This window comes from Lepidochelys kempii, chromosome 11, assembly GCF_965140285.1.
Source record: "Lepidochelys kempii isolate rLepKem1 chromosome 11, rLepKem1.hap1, whole genome shotgun sequence".
Taxonomy (NCBI): Eukaryota; Metazoa; Chordata; order Testudines; family Cheloniidae; genus Lepidochelys; species Lepidochelys kempii.
In genome coordinates, this window is record NC_136390.1 from 64,697,123 (window position 1) to 64,722,150 (window position 25,028).

Sequence of the window (25,028 nt, forward strand, 5' to 3'; positions counted from 1 at the left end):
TGCGTGTACCATAAATAGGTCATATATGTATAGAAGCTACATGGAATAGTCCACTGGTACTGCAAGCTCAAGATCCATTTTCATCATACTAGTATAAGATAAACTTGTTGATAGAAAGCGTAACCAGAGACGGTCCTTCTCTTATATAAGGAGCCTAAGACTGCACACTGATGGCATTAGAGTGATCTGAAACACTACTTGTGCATGGGAAGATCCACCTCTTAGCATCTGTGCTACATCCCTGCTTTAAGACAGTCTCTTGGAGGAACGCTTTCAGTGTCCCAGACCCCCAAGGGGTCTCACTCTTCCTTCAGGGTAGGCCACGTGCAGGGGTGCTGTAACAATATATATCATGGGGATGCTGAAAGCCATTGAACCAAACTGTAAACCCTGTCTATGATGGAAACGCCAGGCCCCTGAGACTAGGACGCTCACCTCGGAACCGCCCTATACGGACTTTTACAAAGACAAGGTCCAGCTGCAGCCACTCCTGGCTTTCCTTCCCAAGGTGGTCTCACAATTTCATGTGGGCCAGGACATTTACTTACCTGTCTTTTTTCCAAAGCTGCATAAGTCAGAGGAAGAGTGTAGGTTGCATTCCCGAGATGTCAGGAGGGCGCTAACCTTCTACATCGACAGGACCAAGCCATTCCACAAGTCGATGTAGTTGTTCGGTGCGGTGGCCGACAGGAAGAAAGGTCATCCAATGTCCACTCAAAGAATATCTTCTTGGATCGCTGGCTGCATTTGCTGCTGCTATGATCAGGCAAAGGTGTCCCCTCTGGTGATTGTAACCACTTACTCAACCAGGGTGCAACCCTCTTCAGCAGCTTTCCCAGCGCAGGTGCCTATCCAGGACCTCTATAAGGCGGCCACCTGGTCATCCATCCACATGTTTACGTCCCATTACGTACTTACCCAGCAGTCATGGGACAATGCTGGCTTTGGTAGAGCAGTACTGCAAGTCGCTAGACTGTGAACTCCGCACCCGCCTCCGAGGATACTGCTTGTGAGTCACCTAGAATGGAATCGACATGAACAAGCACTGAAAGAAGAAAAAACGGTTACCTACCTTTTTGTCACTGTTGTTCTTTGAGAGGTGTTGCTCACGTCCATTCCATTACCCGCCCTCCTGCCTCTCTGTCAGAGTTGCTAGCAAGAAGGAACTGAGAGGGCGTAGGGTCGGCGGTGCCTAACATACCAGCACATGAGCGTGGCACTCAAGGGAGCGCCACAACCGACCCTACGGAAATGCTAAGGCAGAAATCTCTGACGACTGTGCATGTGGGTGCTCACACACCTAGAATGGAATGAACATGAGCAACACATCATCTCAAAGAACAGTTCCGAAAAGGTAGGTAACCGTTTTTTTCTAGCCCAGCAGCACAGATCCCTGACTCGGTTGAGCTTTAGTTTTGTTTTGAATGAATGTAGTGCTCCTGAGACACACCAGCACAGGAGACTGGAGTTCTGTGTTTTCTATCTAGAGAGCAACTACAACATCAGCAGCAGCAGCCGTGCAGACTTCCTCACGGTGACCTGGCAATATGCGTCAACCTGTATGTGAAGTGACAACTCGGAGGGTGAGAAGGAAGTTCAGTCCTCATGCCTATTAGTTCTTGGCCTCTCTGCTGAGACTGTCAGTTGTCAAGGTGGTTTTTAAAGAGCCATCAAACGGTAATTCATAATGTTGTATATTCACTATTGAGTCCATGATGGAGGGCTATGTATTAACCGATGATACTGAGGTAATGCTATCGCAGTCCCTGTCTTCTGTACCAGCCAGGATCCATTTAGCTGTTTCATCTCTTCCTTAGCTAAATATATTCTGGACCCGATCCTCAGCTGGTGTACACCAGTCTAGCTGCATTGACTTCTTCTCAGTGCTTTTTTCTTTAGTGAGCCCATTGTATCTGTTGACATGTTCTCAACATTCAAACATAGCAAGTCTACAAAGAGAAATTCTTAATCAACATCCCATCAGCATGAGCATCCCTCCCCCTAATAAAAAAAAAAGGGAAATGGCTGATTGAGAGGAAAACATTCTGAAGTGTGTGTGTTTTTGCTGTTCCATTCAAGTAAAGTCACACACAAAGCTGGAATCTGTAGTGCCTTCGAGAAACTCATGTTCTGCGTCACTCGGTACCTGTTGCTGTCATTTCAATGTCAAAAAGTAGAGGAAGACAGTGTGTTTCTAGTTAAACAGGTGGGGGAAAAATATCTGAAGAAACAAAAGCTCTAACAGAAGCAAAGCTTCCATGATGCCTGGCATCCTGGCGGGAAGTATGGACTCTTCTTTGTTGTTGATATTTATCATTCATCTTCCTTGAACTTCAACCGAACCATAAGGAAACGATGAATAGCCTCAATAGCTACGCTCCAAGTATCTGACTTACCCACTGGATCTGCTATTTATAGGGTCCATTAGTACAAAAGTGTCTGTCCTTTTCCAGCAGTCATTAACAGCAAAAACACGGTTCCTGTTGAACTGCCTGTACCTCCCATGTCACCAAAAATATCCATCAGTAAAGTGCTGTGAAGTGAACCTTGATAAAATCCTCGGAGGCAATTTATATAGTTTATTTATTTATTTATTTGGGGAAAGTCTGAAATTAAGCTTCCATTATTCAGCAGAGCAGTCTCTCCCTCTCTCTCTCTTTTCGGTGTAATGCCTCTGGGAAATGGAATGAGAATAGGAACTGAGATGGCAGGAGCTACCTGCAGGCCTTTGGAGGATCCCTTCACTCTGTTGAGCAAGATTAAATGCAAAGAAGTCTAAATTTAAAGCAAGGAAAGTAACTTTTAATAGGGTTTCAGCTTATATTGCTGGGAACTGTCCTACACTGGGTGGGAGATGGACAAAGAATGACCTATTAGGTCTTTCCTCTCTCCAACTTTTGTGATTTGCTGATTATAATCCACAGTGCCGAACGTGTGTTCATCTCACTGTGTATTAGTGTTTGCATCTGAAAGATTAATCTCTTGTGGTCTTTCCTTAAAATGTTATTCTGAAAATTGCTCCTGCTTTCTTCCCTGGTTTCCTAGAATAAGGCATGCAGCAGCACCCTGAGTTGGTCCTCTGTGCAAACTTTCCCAATACAGGGATTGATTTGAGCTAACAGCACAACTTTGTAAATGACTCCGTGATGTTACTTTCTTCAGCAGGGTAGTAATTACTGAGAATTGCCACTTCATGAAAACTCCTGACAAAGAAGTTTCTTCCTGGGGTAAAACCTGTGAAAGGGTTTTAAAAAAAACAATCAAAAGGACCAGGATTTACTGGTCTGTGTTGATGACGGAGTACATGGCTCTTTTATGCAGTGGAACCCAGGACACTATCCCCCATCACCCACAGATCCATGGGCATCTGTGAAGCTCCATGCTGCTCTTCACACCCACCAAGTCCCTTGAAGTCTGGCTCTTTATTGGTGTCATTAATTTCCTACCCCAAAAAGGGAGAGGAAATATTCCTGTAATATAGAATGGATGTTCCCTGGTCCCTGCATACCCAACCTACCTATACAAAGTATCCCAGAGCCTCAACCATATGGCATTGTGTTGGAGAGGCTACCAGAGGTTGCCAAGAAGCCGATAGACCGTGCAGTTGAGCTACTACTCCCCCTTTCCTGTCTTTTCTGTGCAGTTCTTCCACTTTGCACTCTGTACATGCTTCACGATGGAGGGAAACCATGGGCTCCAAATTAACAATCCATATTCTGTAGTCAGTGGAAGCGGCTATTTACACTGGTCAACTTTGGAAGATGAGTTGCTATCATAAACACACACACACAATATTGTGTAACATTGGTGAATGGTCAGTATTGCATTGCTATGGTTATGTAAGAGGTTTGGGTGGCAAAATGGGGCTTTGCCTGGTATACTCTGGATGCGTTTGGGGTCTGACGTACTCTTCGTTGTCATGTACTGCTGGCTGCAGTCAATAGAACTGTATTATTATCAGTTGCCCTTCTGACTACCAGTCAAGAGGGGAGTAAATTATGTCAGTAATGAAGACCAACAATTGTGAGGGAAATATTCCTTGCCTGCAAGTGTCTTAATATCTCATTATATATTAAATTTCTGCAGTAAAGAAATTAACATTGGCTTTGTCCCTGCATTTTTTAAAACTCAGGTGACTGTGGAAGTCAGGCAACCATATCTCTAGTTCTCAGAAGAAACTCCGCCTTGTTGAAGGAAAAACAGGGACAAAAAATGATTATTTTAGAAACCTTTTGGAATGTTCATTTGAACTTTAAAGGTGACAATAGGTCAAGTGTAAATCCAATAGCCCGCATTACTTGCCTGTGAAAGCAGTTACTGTAAAGTTATGTGTAGGGCACTGACTTAAATATACGCCCTCTCCACCTGTTCACCCATGCTAAAGGAAATGATAACTGATGTGCTGTCATCCTTGCTCTCACTGGATGCTCCATGATGTCATCATTGTTGGACACTGATGGATTGCATTTAATTTGCGATTTTTGTCTCTGTCAACTAAATGTGTAGTAAATTGGCATCCACAGCAACATTGAATTTTATGGGTGTATAGTGCAAATGCATCCACAGCAACATTGAATTTTATGGGTGTATAGTGCAAATGCTTGTATTATTAAGGCTCTGAGGGCAAGTCTGGGCCATACATACAGTGGGCCTGAAGCTGCAAGGCACGGAGTCTGATATGATTTCAGTTGGCTTCAGTGCATGTGAGGGCACTCAGCACCATGTAGAACTGGCCTCAATGTCTGAAAGTAATTCTCACCTGCCGACAGGAATACCTGGGAAATACAGTGACTGTGGCTGTAAATAGAAAGGAATATGGATGTTAATGAGCCAGGGAGTGTAAATAGGTATGCAGATGTGAAACCCACAACTTTTCTCTGAATTTTATTTTATTGATTGATTGTATTTTGGTCACGTCTAGAAGCCCCAATCAGGAACCATGACCCCACTCTGCTAGCCACTGTACTAACACAGAACAAAAAGACAGACCCTGTCCCAAAGTGTTTACAGTCTAAGTATAAAACAAGAGGAAACAGATGGGGAAGTACAAAAAAACAATGAGACAATAATGGTCAGCACACCAGAAGCCAAACCATTCTCAAGTTTTTTGCAGGCCTCAAGTAGCAAAGTCAAGTTTCAAGGAGGGTTTTGAAGGAAGATAATGTATTAGTTTTGCAGATGTTTACGGGAGCTCCTCCCAAGCATGAGGGGCTGCATGGAAGAAAACATAACAGTTTATTTATTTTGTAAATAGTTCTGCCATTGGATGCATGAACTATCCAATTTGCTATTTCATTAAAGGTCAGATTTTTAAACATATTTAGGCACCTAACTCTCATTTATTTCAGTGAGATTTAGGTACCTAAATACTTTTAAAATCTGGCCCTAGGCACCTAAAACAGCAACTAGGCCGATCTTCCTGGCTATTTCCATATGTAGTTGCATGCCTGATTACATCCCACTGCACCCCAAAGCCAGGTTTGAGATATCCATACTCACAGTCAGTAGTATTAACTCCATAGATAGTCCCATTGACTTCAGTAGGACTTCACGTGGAGTAAGGTGCTATTCACTGTGTGTAAGAGTTATCATAAGACGGGCTTTAACAAATCCTTTGCAAATTTAGGCCTGAATCGTACAGCTGCATTTGCAGTTGCCATTTCAGTGTTGCGCCATTAGCCTAGGAAGTATTATAAAATCTTCATGCATATTAGCACTAAATTAATTAATAGGCAGCAGATTTAAAACAAACAAAAGGAAGTATTTATTCACACAATGCACAGTCAACCTGTGGAACTCTTTGCCAGAGGATGTTGTGAAGACCAAGACTATAACAGGGTTCAAAAAAGAACTAGATAAATTCATGGAGGATAGGTCTATCAATGGCTATTAGCCAGGATTGGCGTCATAGAATTGGAAGGGACCTTAGGAGGTCATCTAGTCCAACCCCCTGCTCTGCTCAAAACAGGACCAATCCCCAATTTTTGCCCCAGATCCCTAAATGGCCCCCTCAAGGATTGAACTCACAACCCTGGGTTTAGCAGGCCAATGCTCAAACGACTGAGCTATCCCTCCCCCTAGCCTGTCCCTAGCCTGTTTGCCAGAAACTGGGAATGAATGGCAGGGGGTGGATCACTTGATGATTACCTGTTCCGTTCATTCCCTCTGGGGCACCTGGCATTGGCCACTGTCGGAAGACAGGATACTGGGCTAGATGGAGCTTTGGTCTGACCCAGTATGGCCATTCTTATGTTCTTAGGTAAATTCATTGGGTAATAGTATACCGTCCTCCAGGCCACATTTTTACCAGATGTAGAAGTCTCATGCAGTCCATCTAAAGGCACTAAGTCACGAATGGGAGAGGTTTTTGCATATATTAAAGTGACTTGAGTGTGGTATTTTCAAAGCTGCATGAGAATTTGTAGGCCCAGTTCCTCTTCAGTTGAATAGGAATTGGGCACCCAAATCCCCGAGGCGGCTTGAAAATCCCATCCTCAATAACTAAAAGGAAAAAACAAATGTCCATGCTGTACTGCACTGAACAGATTTCTTCACCATTTCCTTGTTGCTGTGTTGTACAAAGCAACAGATGCTGTGCTTGAAAAGTACCCAACTAATTTATCTTCAGTGATCTTCGTCCTGTGATAGCATCGGTCATTCAACCAAAGCAAATGTGCCTTAGGTGTAACCATATGGGTGCTCATAGTGGAATAAGGGTCTGATCCAAAGCCCTTTGAAGTGGAAAGACTTGACTTCACTGGGCTTTGGATCAGTCCCTAAATCAGGGTCATGTTGGCCACATTGAAGAGATGGGTGTAGGGAACATTTCCAGCCCGTGTAAGGACCAGGAACAATTGCATTCCTAGCACTAAGGAGAGCACGGTGACTCCTCACTCCCCACTCCCCCCAGGGCCAGACAGCATTCCAAAGGGGATGGGGAGAAGTTGGGTCATGTCTCCACCTCAGAACCCCTCCACACGAGTCCACATAGCGTGCAGCATCTCATCAAGTGGTGCAGCAGCAGCTCTGCTCCTCCGGGGGCAGAATAGGCCCTTACTTTCGGCTGAGCTTCGATGGCCCCTCTGAGTGGTCGGGAGGCAAAGTCTGAACCTCAAACACATAGCTGTGAACCTCCATCATCCCAGACAGTGGTATCAAGTGGAATACATTTTCATGCTCTCAGATCTGCAATTCAAATGTAAAGTGGTCTGTATGATGCAGCCCTGAAAAAGGTGAGGCGGATACATTGTACGTTATAATGTTGTCAAAATGTCATTGGCCCTTCTTCCTTAAGTCCCTCATCAGCATACCCTTCAATGTTTTCAGGTGCAGTGCCCTGAATGCATACTAACTGTATGCTGATGAACAAAAACTACAATCCAAAGCACTTGTAAAAATACAGATAACTCAATATATTAGATTCCAGAAAATCCAGCTCTGGGCTTGTCATCCTGGCCATGTTTGGAAAATGCCAGGGTCACGAAATTGCACATAAAAAAAAAATCCTAGGCAGTTAATAAATTCTCACTTTAAAATCCTGCAATTACTGCATATATCTCCCATACCGAAAATGAGAAGCAGTGATTAATAGTAATGTCTTATGCTGTTCTCGCTCCAAGGAATAAGATTCAAAATTTCTTTTACATTTATAGATTCAGGGACAGATTTTCAACACCCAGCAGTTCCCTCTGAGAAGAATAGGAGTACTGGGGCTTGAGATCTTTTGCAAATCTGATCCTTTAATTTCATTTGTAATGATTTCTCTAAATATTTTAAAGAAAATAATTTTTTAAAAAATCTGAATGAGTCTGACTCTGAAAGTTTTAGCCAGACTCAATTTGGTTTTTAAAAAAATCTCTCTTATTAACGCAACTTTTTTGTTTTGTTAATTTTGCTACGATCACAGAGGAAGTGTCTGCAAGGATAGTCCAAGTAGTAACAGCTGAAGCTGTAGCAGTCCTGAAAGGTGAACAGGAAAAAGAAGCCCAGCACAAAGATCAGCCTGGACCATTACCTTTAGGTAAAACAAGGCATTTACAAGAGTGGTGAAGGTATCTCTGTGTGTGCAGATGTATATAAATAGAATTATTAATATCAGGTCACAATATATAATGTATGTCGATGACATAGGTGGTGCTGATATTCATGGATAAACTGTAGAACCCTGGGATAAATTCTGTAACCAGGTAATAAATAAAATGTCTCATTTCCCCAATTTATCATGCACCTTTGACTGCCTTGCTGACCCTCTCCTCACTAGTCCATCTCCCACCAGGTCTGCATTACATTCTCTGAGCAACTTCAACCATTATTATTATTATTGTGTTTATTATGAACTGAGGTGCAATTTTGCCTGAAAGTCTCTAATTCAGCAGAAACACTTAGCACATGCTTGACTGTAAGCATGTGCTTATGTTCTGTCGAGTTCTACGGAATTTAAGTGCACACTGAACTCCTTTGCTGAGTTGGGCCTAAGTGAGGGCAGAAGTAAGCACACATCCTGGATGTTGAGACATTCTTCAACAAACTCTGAGAAACAACGCATGTGTTTGCAATCAGTTCTGTTACAGTGTCTGTAGGTACCAAAGTACATCTGTGAGTTATTAAAATGTGGTTGTATGATCTGCATTGGGATCAAAAAGCCAGTCTCAAGAGGAAGTATTTGAGGCACTAGATCTGGTCCAATATCCATTGAAGTCAATGAAAGTCTTTCCATTGATTTCATTGGTCTGTGGATCTCGCCCTAAATCATAAATTGAGGCCTAGTTGCTTGCTGGAATCATTTGCAGCCCACGAAATACTGTGGCATAAATTTAAAAAGCTTGATAGATCCCAGTACTAACTCTGAAGAAATATCAAAACTATTTCTCTGAAATCAGATGGAGAATCTGAGTATACTTAAGAGATACCTTGTTTAGGGCCTAATCCTCCTGCTACTGAAACCATTGATAAAACTTCCTCTGACTTCAGTGGGAGCATAAGACCCTTAATTGGGAATTAATCTAAAACCCTAGAAGATTAGGCTTCTATACAGCGCCTTCCTCTGATGAAATACCATGATCAGATGGCTGACAGAAGTTCCCCATTGACTTGTTTTCCTTCCTTGGTGATGTTTCCAGCTGGTACCTTTCATACTTTGACAAGGAACATTTGCATATATTATGTAGCTAGCCCTGAACCCAGCAGAAACAAAAAATATCCAGGTCATAATAATGTAAGAACACAGCAAAGTGCTATTTGTCCAGCTACCCAAAGGTAAACTAAGCATGGGATTGGGTGCCTTTTTCTCACTTTTCCAGATGATCGAATTGAATCTTTAAAATCTCCCTGATTTAAATATGTTGCCATCATAGGTTTGTGAATGAAGCTTTCTCAAAATCATGAATGAACAATAGTATTGATCTGGCTACTAGATGGGACACAAACACAAAGGACTGATAATTTTTTTTATTTGATTTTGTTTCATTTTATTGTACCCTGGGACCAGACTCTGGAACGTAAGGCAGGGCACCTGAAAGTAAATGTTTTCCTTTCATTATAGGTTTAGAATAATACATTGGAAAAGGGATTATATCTGAAAATCCATTAGGCACAACCTCCACTGAAGTATTCTCCAAAAAGGCCATAATTGCAGCTTGTACTCAGCATCTAATGGTTTCACGGGAATTAATTGCTGTATCTCATTTTCTCACTTGCATTGTTCAATCTCTAGCAGTGGAAGAATCAGCTAATCTGCCTCCTTCCCCGCCTCCATCACCCGCCTCAGAACAGACTGGAGCACTGGCAGAAGGTAAGAGTCCACTGGACATTTCAGAGTATGTCTATCAAGCAAGGGAACAAATGCTCATACGAAGAGGTGGGGGAAATAGTAAATGGAAATACTTCCTGCCAGCTTCAGCTTAAAGAGTAAGCATTCTCCAGCAATGAAGTGCCATCTGCAAACTGACCATAATACACAAATGAGTTATATGCATACACACATGGATAATTGGAAGTAAGTAAAAATAAATACACACACACATATATATGTGAAAAATAATCATTAATAGATATTAGAAGCCAAGATGTCTAAATATTGAGACTTCCCAAGTATAGGCCTAGAACGTGGTGTTAAATATTGATTACTATAGTCTGTTAAGATGCATTTACTTGGAAATTAACCAGCACTAATGTTGTCTCACAGTCCAAGTCCATGCAAGCAAGGAGATTCAGAGTTAGATTATTCCTTCTGCTTTCCATCTTTAATTCACATTTCTGTGCCTTGGTGTATATGGGGATTCTGTACAAGGATGCCAAAGTGAAATTCTAGTCTTAAAGCAAATTATACTCTCTGATCCACACAGTAGTACTCAACCTCAGTAACCCAATAATGTCTGCATTCGGCTGTCCCTGAAGCCACAATTCAGAAAGCATGTAATCATGTCCTTAACTTTAAGCATGTGCTAAAACCCCATTGAAGTCACATGCCTAACATTAAGCCCACGGTTATGTGTTCTGATGAATAGAGGTAGACTGCTGAATCAGGGCCTGGGTGTCTGAGTCTCCCATTAACATCGACAGAGGAAGAACAGAATATTACTGATGAGCCCTACCATATGGATCTGAGAGAAGAATTTGGCCCTAAGAATTCCCTTGTCTTTGTGAGCTAAATCAGACAGTTGACATTATCATTTTATTATGAATATAGTTTTTATATGTCACCTTCCTTCTTGTTTTTTAAAAATATATCTTGAAAATTAATGTGTCATAGAAATAAGCTATTACTGTCTGTTGAGTACACACTGTGTGTGATTTATCCTGCACTAGTGTTGGAAATGTGTATTTTTTTATGTGATGTCCCAATATGTGCTAGTTCTCAGTTTGCCATGACGTTCTGCAGTGAGACACTTTTTTTTACACCTGATCTCCATGCGTTTTGGTCAGTCCATCTCCTGTATACATTGACAAACGTCACATCCTTGGGTACTTTGTATTGAAAATACTTACTTGGCATGTGCAGTAACCAATATGCAAACTTTGATTTCTTGGTCATTGTTATTGTAACATTCACATTCCTGTTGTTGAGCAAATATTACTCAAAGGTAATGGTAATCAAATAAAACCACTCAGGAAAAAAAAAGGAAACCAGTACTACACTGGCAAAGATTTTTAGGATTGCTAGGGTCATTTTGATTATTTCACTGCTCTTTTTGTGCTGATTTATTTGATTACCTTACTGTTCAGGGTGTGCTTTTTGATTTTTGGTAACAGAATGAAGGGGTTGTTGATCTGCTTGAGAACAATTTTAAGATCCCTCGTTTACCTTGGATTTGCATTGGCTTTGCACACTGTTTTCACTAACCATATTATTGCTTATTACTTTGTGGGTTTTATACAGTAACAACATTGATTAATTGACAGAATGTTATAGGTTAATCACTTGCCAAATGACTTTTAAATGGAAGCCATTTTGTTAGTTGTATCAATGCCAAGAAGTGACAGAACAGTAGACATCTCTTTGACCTAATAGACTGAGCAGTTCCCAGCTCTGCAAATGACTCAGAAAGTCACTTAACTTCTTTGTTTCTTTTTCCTCTTACATAAAGATGAGACAATAATGCTTGCTTGCCTACCTCACAGGGGTGTTGTGAGGAATACGGAGTCAATGATTGTAGAATGGTTGGAAGATGTAATGTATTATATACTTGCTAAGTCTGTTAGTTTTTACAGAATTCATGTTTTTTTGCTTTAAAGGTTGGTTTTAAAAAAATGTTTCTATGATAAACTTTTCTACTAACTTACAGTTTGAGAGCAAACGTCATTGGACTTGTTTATAACCTCCTGAAAATACAGGTTTATAAGGGAAACATTGACAGAGCTCCTGTACTGTAGGTCCTTAGTCATTGATGGCCTAAGAGTCCCAAAGTGCTGTAAGCTCCTCTTTTATGTTTGGCTCGTGGGGGGTATTTCATATTAGAGTTAGGTGAAAAAAACAAAGGAAATGTTTGTAAAAATTGTCACCAAAAATGTGGTCTAGTTTTTCATCGAAATTTGAAGTTTCAAACAGCTTTAGTTAATATTGTCTTGTGCTTCTTTCAGTGAATTAGGCCTTGATTCAGCAAATCCCTTATTCACCTGATCAAGGCCTTACAGCTGGAAGCTATATTGAACTTTTGTTGCTGGGAGTCAGGATTGCCTGATAATATTAACTGCTAATAAGCCAAATCCTGCACTAATTAGTCAGGCAAAGCGCCTATTGACTTTAGTGGGAACTTTGTGTGAGTAAAGACTGCAGGATTTGACCCAGTGTGTACAATACCCATTTAAACCCTCAGCCCTTCATGCTACTCAGTTGTCTGTGTGTACCTTTTTGTGTCTGTCTGTATGCTCTGTGGAATGCAGGGGTGTTTACAGAATTTAATCCACTTCTGAAGTTGTTGAACAAAACAGGTAAACCCATCTGGTAGTTCTGTGTATATATACACACCTTAGTTTTCCTTGTTGTTTTCCTCTTGAATGTTTTGCCATTGATGTTGCCAGTGCCTTGTATTGCTTTGAAACTGTAAGAGATTTCCTTCAGTCATACCAGGCTGGAAATCACTGTGTTGTAGACATGACAAAGGTAGATGTGGCCAGCCATGCAGCAAACACAAATTAAAAAAAAAAAAGAAGAAGAAGAAGGAAAGAGAAAGGGAGAGAGATTTCTGGGTCAAATACATTTCAGGAGAGAAAAGAGTCAGTGAATGTAGGTTTGATTCTTTCATTCAGCCACAGACAAACATTCAGATGAGCAGGTCTCTTTGCAGTGCTGCTGGAGGTAAGATAATGAATTTGCTCTTATTGAAATTATTTTGGTGATTGCAAATATTGTAATGTGATTTTTTTTTTCCCCCGGAGTTGAAATTTTCCCAAGTGCTGCCTAATCGTTTTATCAAATGGATCTGGACAAACAGTGCTGCTGCTGCTTTGTATTCCCAACATGGCAGTTTCAGGGCTCTGATCTTTGTAAGATTGGTCCCTAATTCCCTGCCCTGTGTAAAAAATGAATCTAAATGCCTTTGGTAAACTAGCTTACATTTTAAAGTATGTATTTTGAGATAAGCTTTTTTTAAACCAAGTAAGTATATTTTACAAATTGAAAGGAACCAAGTGCTATAAACAGAGATTATTTCCAGTTAAAATGACTTTTTAAAAGGTATTTTCAAAAGATACCCAGAAGCTAAAACTGAATTAGCCTTTGTGTAAACATTTTTTATCATAAACTTTAAAATACATTATCTTTTTGCCTGAGCATTAAGGCAAAAAGGAATTGTTTAGAAGGGACCAAAATAATAAAGATTACATTTTTGTTATAGAAATAAAAAGAGGCGAATAAATCATATTAGCATTTAAAGACATTATTTCCCTTCTTAAAAAAATTGTATCCTAAATTATGTTATGACTAAACAATACAGATCTACCAAAAAACAAAAACTAAAAAACAAAAGCAACAATGTAAAACATGACAGACCTTAATAAAACAGTAGCAACAAAATAATACATATAAGCCAGGACAGATAATCTGTTGCCTCCTCCAGGTCCATTAATATTTCAGACAGACTCCAAGTAGGGCCTGTATTTTCTTGGCTATAACCTGTTAACAACTTATAAAGTAGGTGTTCTCTGACTTCTTAATTCTTAACAGACAGACTGTCACCTGGACCATTCCCACCCACACTAATCTGTGGTCATGCAGGCCATTTCCCTTCCCATTCATGATTAGGTAACAGCCCCATATGGTAACAACAGCGATTGCTTACATAGAAAAATAATATTAGGAAAGTGTTTGGTAAGGGGATTTTCAGCAGTGCTCAGCATTGACCTAACTGCTTCCATGGGAATTTTACCAATGACTTCAGTGGGAAGTCAGACTCGTGGCTGAGCATTTTTGACAAACTCACTTTTAATGTATTTTTGATGCCTTTTCAAGCATTTTAGCCATTAGGTACAAGGAGGAGGAGTCACCACCATGTGACCAGCCAGCTTACTTTGGACTACCAGGAAGTGCTCTGTGTACCACCTGTGATTCATGAATCATTGTTTGAGAACCTCTGCCATAAAGATTTATGGCTGGTATTGTCAAAGTTAGGCAATCATCTTCCATCGAAATTCAATGTGAGTTGGGTACCTAACATCCCAGCCTGTAATCTAAAATCACATAACTAACATGCTCAGATTTAGCAATGTCAGTCACTTCCCTCTATCTGTTTCTTATCACTAAAATGTAATCTCTTTTCCACCTTCTCATAATCTATCTTGTGACTCAGGAGAAAGTAATAGCAAAACATTATCTGAATGTTTTACTGATGGTATTTGTCACTGAAAAATACTTCAATAAATATTACTGAAATATAGATGCAAATCTCTGGTAATTTGACATTTCCTCTATTTGGCTCTATGCCCTTTATCAAGTTGGCTGGTTTGAACATCATCAATTGTTACAGCAGTGAAATTCTGGTTAACTTGCATAATAACCTATGAGTTTTTTTGTTATACCCAAGCAGGTCCCAATTCAGGAAAGCACTTAAGCATTCACTTAAATCTATATCTGTTAAGATAAGAAAAGCAGTTAAGCACATGCTTAACTTTAGCTTGACTTCAGTTCAAACTTAAGCACGTGCTTAACTACATTTCTGAATAATGATGCTTTCTTGAATTGAGACTTTAATCAATATAATCAAATGAACTGGAAATACAAAGTGAATTAACTGGCTTAGTAGTTAAATGAATATACACATCACAATTCCCTGGTTAGTGTTGATTAGCAGCATCCCCTTCCATCATGCAAATAAGCCTTTGTAAAGACATCAAACATATTTCTTCTTTATTTCATTTGAATGGTACAGAAACCTAGAATCATCATTCGCTCCCATCGTACTGGCAGCTTAGATTTTAGCTCCTTTTACTTATTGCTATCTGTATATCCTCTTTTGAAGTTACCGTGGCACAGAGTTAACATCACCAGTTCAGAAAGTAGTTTTCCAAGCAAGTAGCACTGCCCACCATCACAGCTGCTGTTTTGATTTTTTGAAGCAATGTTTCTTTGGAAAGTTGCTTTTCCTAAAGGTAGTTGAGATTTTTTCTTCAAGGCGGTGGGCAGTTTTAAAAAAGAGCCGCCTTTAAAGTCAGATAGGCATCTTGCACTATATTCATCCTGGGTGTAACTCAGTAGACTTACAGCATAAGTGAATTTGGCCCACCTGAATGTAACCTGCCAGTGCGTTAAGTCATAGATACTTGCAGAGTCTTACGGCATTTGGCATATTCAGAGTAATTTATTAGTAGGAAATAAATTTAGAAGAATCAGCAGCAAAATAATCCTAAATATTTTACCCTGCTGTTGGTTTTTAACTCTCTGGTAACCTATATGCCCTGATGAAAGAATGTGTGTTAAACTGGACCACTTAAAGTGAACTCTGTGGGATACAGATAGACAGATAGATATAGTCACCTCAATAGAGACTCCGCAGGATGCAAATAACCAGACGTTATTGGGGACAGTTATATAATACAGTATGCCACAGAATCTTAACCCTGGATAATCTTGCTTTCAAATGCAAAATACTGCAGATTGGAACTAATGGTATTGTGATCAATTAATAGTTTGTCCTCCCATTGTGAATGAATAAGCATGAATGGGTCCACATGCTGCATTCTTCCTGGGGGAAGAATGGGAGGGGATAGCTCAGTAGTTTGAGCGTTGGCCTGCTAAACCCAGGGTTGTGAGTTCAATCTTTGAGGGGGCCATTTAGGGACCTGGGGCAAAAATTGGGGATTGGTCCTGCTTTGAGCAGGGGGTTGGACTAGATGACCTCCTGAGGTCCCTTCCAACCCTGGTATTCTATGATTCTAATAAATATCATTCTATCGCAAGTCAGTTGCTACCACTTTGCTGCAGAAAGCAAAAAGTTCCTCGCTGACAATAACAGCAGTTGGATTCTCATGGTGTCCTGTAAAATTAATCCTGCATTTGAATGCATTGTTTATTGCCTAAAATGTTTACTAGAATAGAGATTCTTCAACTGCACTAAGTTAGGCATTTTACGTTTCAAAAATATGTGCTTGGAAAATTAATATAGATGTTTCTGGAAAATATAAATTTCTGGAGACAAGAAAAGACATTGGAGACCTTGCTCAGAATCTAAATCCCCAATCCTGCCAGTGCTTAAGCCGGTAAGTAAGTATCTGGAGAATTAGAGCCTATGATTCGAAGTGAAGTGCAGGTGGCATGACAAAGTTCTTATATGCAAAGTTTTTTTCTATTCTGTTCATACATGTATCTGCAAAAATATTCAAGAATTTTAAATACAGGTCACTGTTATTAGCCAGATTGAAATCTACAAATGAGCTAAGGGTCTTAAGCCAAATGACTGACTAGGATCCTAAAGCCTCAAGAAGATTTATTTAAAACTTCCTAGTACTTGCCACGAAAAGGCCGTGAGCAATTATAAATGGAAACCGCCACATTTTATTATTATGACCAGGATGATGCTACTAATAATCCCTCCCACATATATATATGGAAGAACTAGGTAATAATAATAATTTCCTGTTTTAAAATGTGTGAGTGTATCTATATGCATGTATATATGTACATACACACATACAAAGTATCTTTTTATCTTTTTTAGTATGAAGAAAATATATCAGCCCTCTCTAAAAAACACCAGAACATTAGCCTGGCATTATCTTCAGAGGTTTCTCTTTGTCCACACCATAATATGCAATGATATTTCTTCCCCAATGTTCCCCTTATGCGATGGTAGTGGCATATCATACACTGAGGTAGTAGCTGCAACTCCAAGTCATATGCTTTTGATGGCATGTGATGATTTGATGAGCAATACACATTTAATAAATAAACAAGTGTAACTTCCCCATTACGAAAAGAAAAGGAGGACTTGTGGCATCTTAGAGACTAAAAAATTTATTTGAGCATAAGCTTTCGTGGGCTACAGCTCACTTCATTGGATGCATTCAGTGCATTACAGAATACTTGTTTTAAGAGTCACTGGAGAGGTACAATTAATGACAAAACAGGTTCTCTCTGTTCTTTATTGACTATAGTCTTTGAATGAGATTACCTCTGAAATGCTGTGTGATAAATCAACCATATGATGAATAAGTGAGATTTGAATGACCTTGAAAAATGGAGTAACAGAGGTAGGATGGAATTTACCAGTGCCAAACGCAAGATCAGGCATTTAGGGACTAACAACAAAATTTTTTATTATAATCTGGGAATTTATCAGCTGGAAGTCACAGAGGAGGAGAAAGACCTGGGTGTATTGGCTGATCACAAGATGACTATGAGCCCCCAAATGGATGCAGCCGTGAAAAAGATTATTGCAATCCTAAAATGCATCAGGAGAGTATTTCCAGTGGAGATAGGGAAGTATTATTACTATTTTACAAAGCACTGGTTAGACCGCCTCCAGAATACTGTGTGCAGTTCTGGTCTCCCATGTCTAAGAAAGATGAATTCAAACTGGAACAGATGTAGAGAAGGGCTACTAGGATGAATAGAGAACTGGAGAACCTACCTTATCAGAGGAGAATTAAGGAACTTGGCTTGTTTAGCCTTACAAAACAAAGGCTGAGGGGAGATATGATCTCTATAAATACACCGAGGGGCAAACACAAGGGAGGGAGAGAAGTTATTTAAAGTAACAAATGGATATAAACTGACCATCAACAAGTTTAGACTTGATATTAGACAGACAAAGGTTTTTAACCATCAGAGTAGTGAAATTCTGGAACAATCTCCAAAGGGGAATAGTGGAGGCAAAAAACCTAACTTGTTTCAAGACTGAGCTTGATAAGTTTATGGAGGGAATGGTATGATGAGGTTGCCTACAATGGCCCATCTGTGTCTGCTATTAACAAATATCTCCAATGCCCAGAGATAGGACACTAGATTGGGAGGGCTCTGAGTTAGTACAGAGAATTCTTTCTCAGGTGTCTGGCTGGTGGGTCTCACCCCCTGATCAGGGTCTAACTAATATTTGGGGTTGGGAAGAAATTTCCGCCCAGGTGAGACTGTCAGAGACCATAGGGGTTTTTCACCTTTCTCTGCAGCGTGGGTTGCTTGCTGGTTTGAACTAGAATAAATGTTAAATTTTTTGTAATTTAAAAGCTTTAAATCAAGATTTGAGGACTTCAGTAACTCAACCAGAGGTTATGGGTCTATTACAGGAGTGGGTAGGTGAGGTTCTGTGACCTGCGACGTGCAAGAGGTCAGACTAGGTAATCATGATGGACCCTTTTGTCCTTAAAGTCTATGAGTCAAGGAATATGTCACCATATGCCTTAATAAGGCTATATGTGGCAGTTTGTGGAAGACAACTTTATTATGTGTTTTACAGTTGATGGGCTACATTTTGATCTCAAAAAGAAAAGGAGTACTTGTGGCACCTTAGAGACTATTATTTGAGCATAAGCTTTCGTGAGCTACAGCTCACTTCATCGGGTCCATCAAATGCATCCGATGAAGTGAGCTGTAGCTCACGAAAGCTTATGCTCAGATAAATTGGTTAGTCTCTAAGGTGCCACAAGTACTCCTTTTCTTCCTGCGAATACAGACTAACATGGCTGCTACTCTGAAACCTGTCATTTTGATCTCAGTTACATGGATGCAATCACTCTGACTATAACTGCTTGCACATATGTAGCTGACAGCAACATGTGCTCCAAGCTGTGTACCAGGTTGGGAAAATTCCCATTGTAAAAGAGCCTGGAACAATTAAAAACTCACGCAGACAAGAGAAATGTAATTACTTAATTCGTGCCAGAGAAGCTGCTGCCTTGCATCTCAAAGCTCTGCGTACATAGACAAAGAAGCACATCCAACCTGAGACTAAAAAAACTCTGGCATCCCACTTCTCCGTCTGCTTAGCCAGATGTGCCCCATCCTGCACGTAGGGAGTAGTGCTCATGTCTGATTGTGCATGTCATTACTCCGGAGGAATTCTGCACTAAAAAAATAAAAATTCTGTGAAAAATATTTTCAAATTCTGCAAATTTTATTTGTCAGTAATTAAATGCGGAGGCCGAAGCATAGCAGGGGGCAACACGGACCACTGGCTGCACAGAGGTGGGAGACCACCCTGCAGCCCCTGCCCAGGCTATGGTGAGGCTGCACCTGACCCTGACATAGCGCAAGGCCCGGGCCTGCCCCAGAAACACCCCAGGGTCCTGCCTGCTCCCCAAAGCCAGGCGCAATAGGTGTGCGTGGGAAGGCTCAGCAAGGCAGGATCCAAGTGCAGAGGGAGCTTAGTGTGGGGGAATCCAGGTGTGGGTTGAGAGGGTTCTGTGTGGGGCAATCTGTCTGCAGGCAGCTCAGTGCGGAGTCTGGGTGCAGGGGAGATCTGGATGCACAGGGTCTCACTGGGGAAGTTCTGGGTAAAGGGGCAATGGGATGCTGCTGGGGGTCCAGGTGAAGGTGGTTGGGGCTCAGCAGGGGAGATCTGCATGTGGGGGATGGAGCTTGGTTGTGGGGGTCTGGGTGTGGGGTCTCAGTGGGAGGGTCTGGGTGCTGAGGGAGTGGGGCTTGCTGGGGTGGGTGGGAGTCCAGGTGTAGCTGGTTGGGGCTCAGAGGGGTGGTCCAGGTGCAGTGGGTACGGGGCTCATAAGGTGGGGGTTCGAGTACAGGGGTCTCAGCATGGGGTGGGGGTCCAGATGCACTGGGGTGGGGCTCAGCATGGGGGGTCTGGGTGCAGGGGAGCTCTGGATTGAGGGGAGAGGTGCAGCAGTGTGGGGGTTTGGGTATGGGAGGCTTTGTGGGGTGTTCTGGGTGTGGGGGATTGAGGCTCAGTGTGGGGGTCTGGGTATGAGGGGGTCTGGATGCATGGGGGTTGGGCGACCGGGGTAACAGCTCCCAGTACAGTGATCCCTCCCCCCACAGCTGAGGAGTGATGGGGGCAGGAAGCATGGGAGGGGAGTGTGGAGCTTCCTGCAGCCAGCAGAGGTTTGTGGGGGTGAGTCTGACCTGCAGGGGAAGAGGAAGTCCTGTCCTCCCCCACCTCCAGCCCAGCGGGGAGTAGCAGCTGAGCCTGGCACAGGGTAGGAACCACTAGCTGTGGAGTCCCTAGCCCTGTCCCCCACTCCTCTATGGTGATTTACCTCTCCACCAGCTGCTCCGGGTGCCTGAAATGACACGCCCACACTCTGGGGAGGGGTGCGTGGCTGCTTTTGCAGCTTCTCTTTGCTTCCCAGTCAGTCATTTTTCTGTGGGGAAGCAAAGGAGTCTGCAGGGGGCATGAATTCTGTAGCATACAGTGGAACAGAATTCCCCCAGCAGTTGCATGTGCTGTCTCCAAAGCACATCAAGGAACGCATCTGCTGTCTGGTAGCATTCACTAGCAAACTGAGTCAGGAGGCAATTTTTATTCTCACGGCTTAGCTGGGATACCTTAATCAGTCCCGGATTTTTTAAGTGCACGTCATATGAGATCAGTAGCTTGTTGCCAAATGGGGGAAGGAGGGCATACAACACAAACATACTTTAAATACTGTCGCATTTTATCTGCAAAAATTATCTGCATGCATTGTCTTGTTGGTCAAGATCCAGATTGTCCTTGGTCAAAACATCATATTTTCCTCCTTACCCTATTGTTTACCTCTTCCTGGCTACATTCTTCAAGAGTAACCTTCCTAGGGCAAGATTATATAACCCTTCCTCACATCACTGAGCCCTCCCTTAGGTGAGCAGACCCACCAAAGTCAATGCGGCCAATGGTGCATAAGTGTTCGCCCATGTGACTGAAAGCTGCAGTCTGGCCTTTATATCTGACTTTTCTGTCCGCACTTATTCATCTCCATAAAAAGGGAGTGATATACCGTAAATGGAAGGACATAGCTTGTTCGTGATTACAGGGACTGGTAAATTAATACGCTGCAGCCGAAAGTGGAATAATAACTAATATAGATATCTTGGGGTGGGTCACGACTCATGCGCATTCCTCTCTCAGATTTGCTTTTCTTACTTCAGGGGTTCGCTCAGGTTAGGTGTCGTTGCCAGAATTAGCACTCTGCAGCCACGGTGGTGTTGCTTTCGACATTGGGGTGCTCAGATACACAGATCTGGAAACTTTTAAGTGGCTTGATTAACTTCTTCATTATTGAGGCGGGGTGGGGGCTGGGTTCAGGACTCTATATCAAAGAAGGAGAAGAAAAAGAAATTATTTTGCGACTTTCATGCTGGCAGAAAATCCAACAGGTAATCTGTAGTTACAGATACGGACTGAAGAGTATATCCTATGAATAAAGTGGTCAACAAGTCACTAGCTATCACACTCAGAGGATGGTCAACCCAAGACTTAATTTCTAGTCGTCAGAAAATGAACATTTTAGTTCTTCGTGAGTTCATTCATGTTCAGTGTGCACCACAAACTATGCACCTGTTCCATTTAATAGGTTGGATAGTTGGCTATTTTTTATTGCAGCTGTGTTATTTCGTTAACCTATGTTACTAGAAACTGCATGGAACCTCCTCTTGCTATCAGTAGCTGAGCTAAGCTGATACACTACACTCTAACTTTTCAGTGGGAGATAAATAAAGCCTTCATTACAGTGCATTGGAAAACTCCCAGCGGAGAGCCAGGTAGGCTATAGGAACATGGCAAAGCAATATATAGGGCAGGAATGGACTCTAAAAGAAACTGCTGAAAAGCAGGTGTACGTGGGAGGATTTTAGCACAGAAATGATAGCCACCAGCTTAAAACAACTTTCTTTCTTTAGGTTAAAGTGTCATTCATGAATGTCTAGCTGAAAGGAGTTGCAGAGGGTTAAAAAACAAAAAACAGCGTCTGCCAAAGTACAGTAAATTGATTTTTTTTTTAAATGAAAATAGCTTTTTAGATTTTATACTTTCAAAAGTTTCAGCTATTTATGAAGGGATTATACAGCTCAGTCCTGGGATACACCAGGGCTACCTTCTACCCTCTAGCTATGTTTGTAACCTCCATTGACTTCAATACGAGTTGTGAATTTTGGATTGAGTGCAGCATATTGCCCTTCTATAACTGAGTGATTTTGAATTTCTTGATATGTTTGATGCTTGGGTACTGTTATTAAAGGCACTAAGAGAGACAGGAAATAAATACATAAACAATACCTTAAATAAATCTAAACCTCATGTCTTCCATTGCTTAGCATGGCTGGTTTCATCCACTCCATGGTATGACATAGTACAGTGGTTTTCAACCTGTGATCCACAGACTGCTGGGGGCTCACAGACAATGTCCAAGATTTCCAAAGGGGTCCGCATCTCCATTCAATTTTTTTAAGGGTCCTCAGATGAAAAAAGGTTAAAAACCACTGACATAGCAGCTTGATGTGTCTGTGCATGTGTCCATCCTGTCTTGTCTTATCTTTGTCTGTCCAGTTCTCCCTGCAGTTTCTTCCTGTGTGTGTCTGTTTGTAGATGAAGGGGCTGAGGAAAAGGTGGGACCTCTACACAGCTGCCCATGCTATAGGTCCGCTGCCAGCAGGGAGAGGCGTAAACACCTAGCACCCTCCATTTCAGTGTCTGTGCCTGTTGATGACCCGTGCAATTCAGACGAGGAGTACTATGAGCACCCTTTGTTCAGCTCAGAGTGGACTGATTCTAATACACTCCCCAGTGCTACAGCGCAGAGGGCAGAGGCCTTGTTAGGCCGCAATGAAGGTGAACCAGGCATGGTCCCTCTTTGTTCTTCCTCCTTTCCATCCTGCTACATGATATTCATCACATTATTGTGCCTCAAGTAACTTGTTTCTGTGGGAGAGAGCCTTTTGGATATTTTTTTTTCACATGGAGGTGACGTCTCTCTGGAACCCACACACCCCAAGGGGAGGCTTCAGCATTAGAGGCAAATGCAGCACTGCTATAAATGGACCCAAGTCCATGGTGGCCAACAGAGATGCAGCCACTTTCACAGGAGTTGAATTTAGTCCATAATTTGTAGTAAAATGGCCTTGATTATTGTAGTGAAAGGAGCAGCTAATTTTAAAAAAGTATAAATTGTTCCTTCTCCTTTTGTGAGAGGATCACTACCAGAGAAAGTGTGGAAAGTAGGCTATCATTTGATACCTGAGTTAAGCCAGTTGTTAATGCTACCGAAAAAAACAACACCCATCCACTGGGACAGCAGTAGAAAATGACTGATCACCTTTGATTCATCAGGTAGGGCAAAGGAGGCCAGATTCATCCTTAGTGTACCTCCATTGACTTCACAGGGATTAACTTGACCTACGGTGTCTTTACCAATATTCCACGTGTCCAGCTGACAATGTGTTTATCTGGTCATCAACAAGATGGCATGTAAGATAGACATTTACGAAAGTTCGTTGCAATCATTCTGTATCCCATCTCTTATTAGGTTGAGCCCCTCACTGAGTAAAATTAGCTGTATTATTTTATCAAAAGGGTTGAAGAAGGGTGGAATTAATTTTTTGGAGTTAGTTCCTACTCCAGATAGTGAAAAGGGTGTTGGCTTCTTAGCCAAGACCAAATAGACAATGTCACACTCAACACTGTTGTGCTAAATTAGCCTGGGACTTAAACTGAATCTGAAGAATGGTGACATTCTACAGAGGTTTAAGTCACAGAAGAATAGCCCTGAATATCTGTAATTGTTCAGTGAAACATATGAGAAGAACTGAGGAGATCATGTCAGTGACGACCTTACCACATCAGAGAATTTAGCTTGATATTGAAAAGTGTATTGAATATTATAATATTATTGGATCAGATAGGTAAATCTATTTCCTAGAAAGGGGGGAAATTAATAGAAAAGTCAAGTGTTTTAATATATTTTTAGGTGGAACTAGTACTTGACTTTTGTGTGTGTGTGGTTATTTACATCTGAAAATACAGATGCTTGTCCATTCAAGTAGAACATCTTTTTTTCTGCAGATATAGACACACCCAGTAGTGCAGCTATATTAAGATTCTATAAATGTTTCCATTATAAACCTCATGTTTTGGAGATTGTAACCCAGTAGTAAAATTTTGCTCCGTAGTAAAGCAAAAATCTGTGGTCTTGGTGGAGTAGGAGTTTTTTCCCCAATGTAAAAACATATGAGAAGATATTTCATGTAACTTTTGTTTTGGTAGTGTTTCTTTTTTAATTGTGTACTCAAAATAATATTGGTATGATGGGCTGTAATAATACTGAAAGAGCCATTATGATCTATAATATTGACAGTTAGTTATTTATAACATTTAGCTAATTATACTTTCTTTGGACCAAATTGTTCACTTTGTTCCACCTATTCTGCAGCCATGTTATTTGTGTGATAGCAATGAAGTTACGTTACATAAAAATGAGGTTGAGAATTGGATCCTTTGCATTTTTGATCTAAAATTTTAAAAAGAGAGATAAATGCAAAAGAAAACAAAGCAAAAAAAAGTTTAGTAAAGTATTTTAGCAAGGAAATAAAGATTTTGTAGTTGAACACTGTCATTAACTTGCCCTTATTGTGCCAATATATTACACTTTTATGTTAGATAACACACACCTATGCTTAAAGATCCCTGCAACACCTCGACACCATGATCTGGTGAAAGACACAGTTACAGTTAAAAGAAAAGGAGTACTTGTGGCACCTTAGAGACTAACCAATTTATTTGAGCATAAGCGTTCATGAGCTACAGCTCACTTCATTGGATGCATACCGTGGAAAGTGTAGAAGATCTTATTATATACACACAAAGCATGAAAAAATACCACCTCCCACCCCACTCTCCTAGGCTATTACCAGCAGGAGAGTGAGTTTGTGTGGGGGGGGGGGGGTGAGAAAACCTGGATTTGTGCTGGAAATGGCCCAACTTGATTATCATACACATTGTAAGGAGGGCGATCACTTTAGATAAGCTATTACCAGCAGGAGAGTGGGGTGGGAGGAGGTATTTTTTCATGCTTTGTGTGTATATAATAAGATCTTCTACACTTTCCACGGTATGCATCCGATGAAGTGAGCTGTAGCTCACGAAAGCTTATGCTCAAATAAATTGGTTAGTCTCTAA

At 41.2% G+C, this 25,028-nt stretch overlaps 1 protein-coding gene across 22 annotated transcripts in view; it reads left to right on the forward strand.

Annotated features, from left to right (window-relative positions):
• Window positions 1-25,028, forward strand: part of MAP2 (microtubule associated protein 2) — a 341,433-nt gene that overhangs the window by 258,815 nt on the left and 57,590 nt on the right. For 19 of the 22 annotated variants that reach the window (XM_073306661.2, XM_073306670.2, XM_073306672.2 and 16 more), the window contains 2 exons: window positions 7,907-8,020; window positions 9,713-9,790. In XM_073306661.2, coding sequence (XP_073162762.1) covers window positions 7,907-8,020; window positions 9,713-9,790 — 192 coding nt within the window. The remainder of the gene's footprint in view (window positions 1-7,906; window positions 8,021-9,712; window positions 9,791-25,028) is intronic. The other 3 variants (XM_073306671.2, XM_073306685.2, XM_073306676.2) reach the window with 1 other exon arrangement.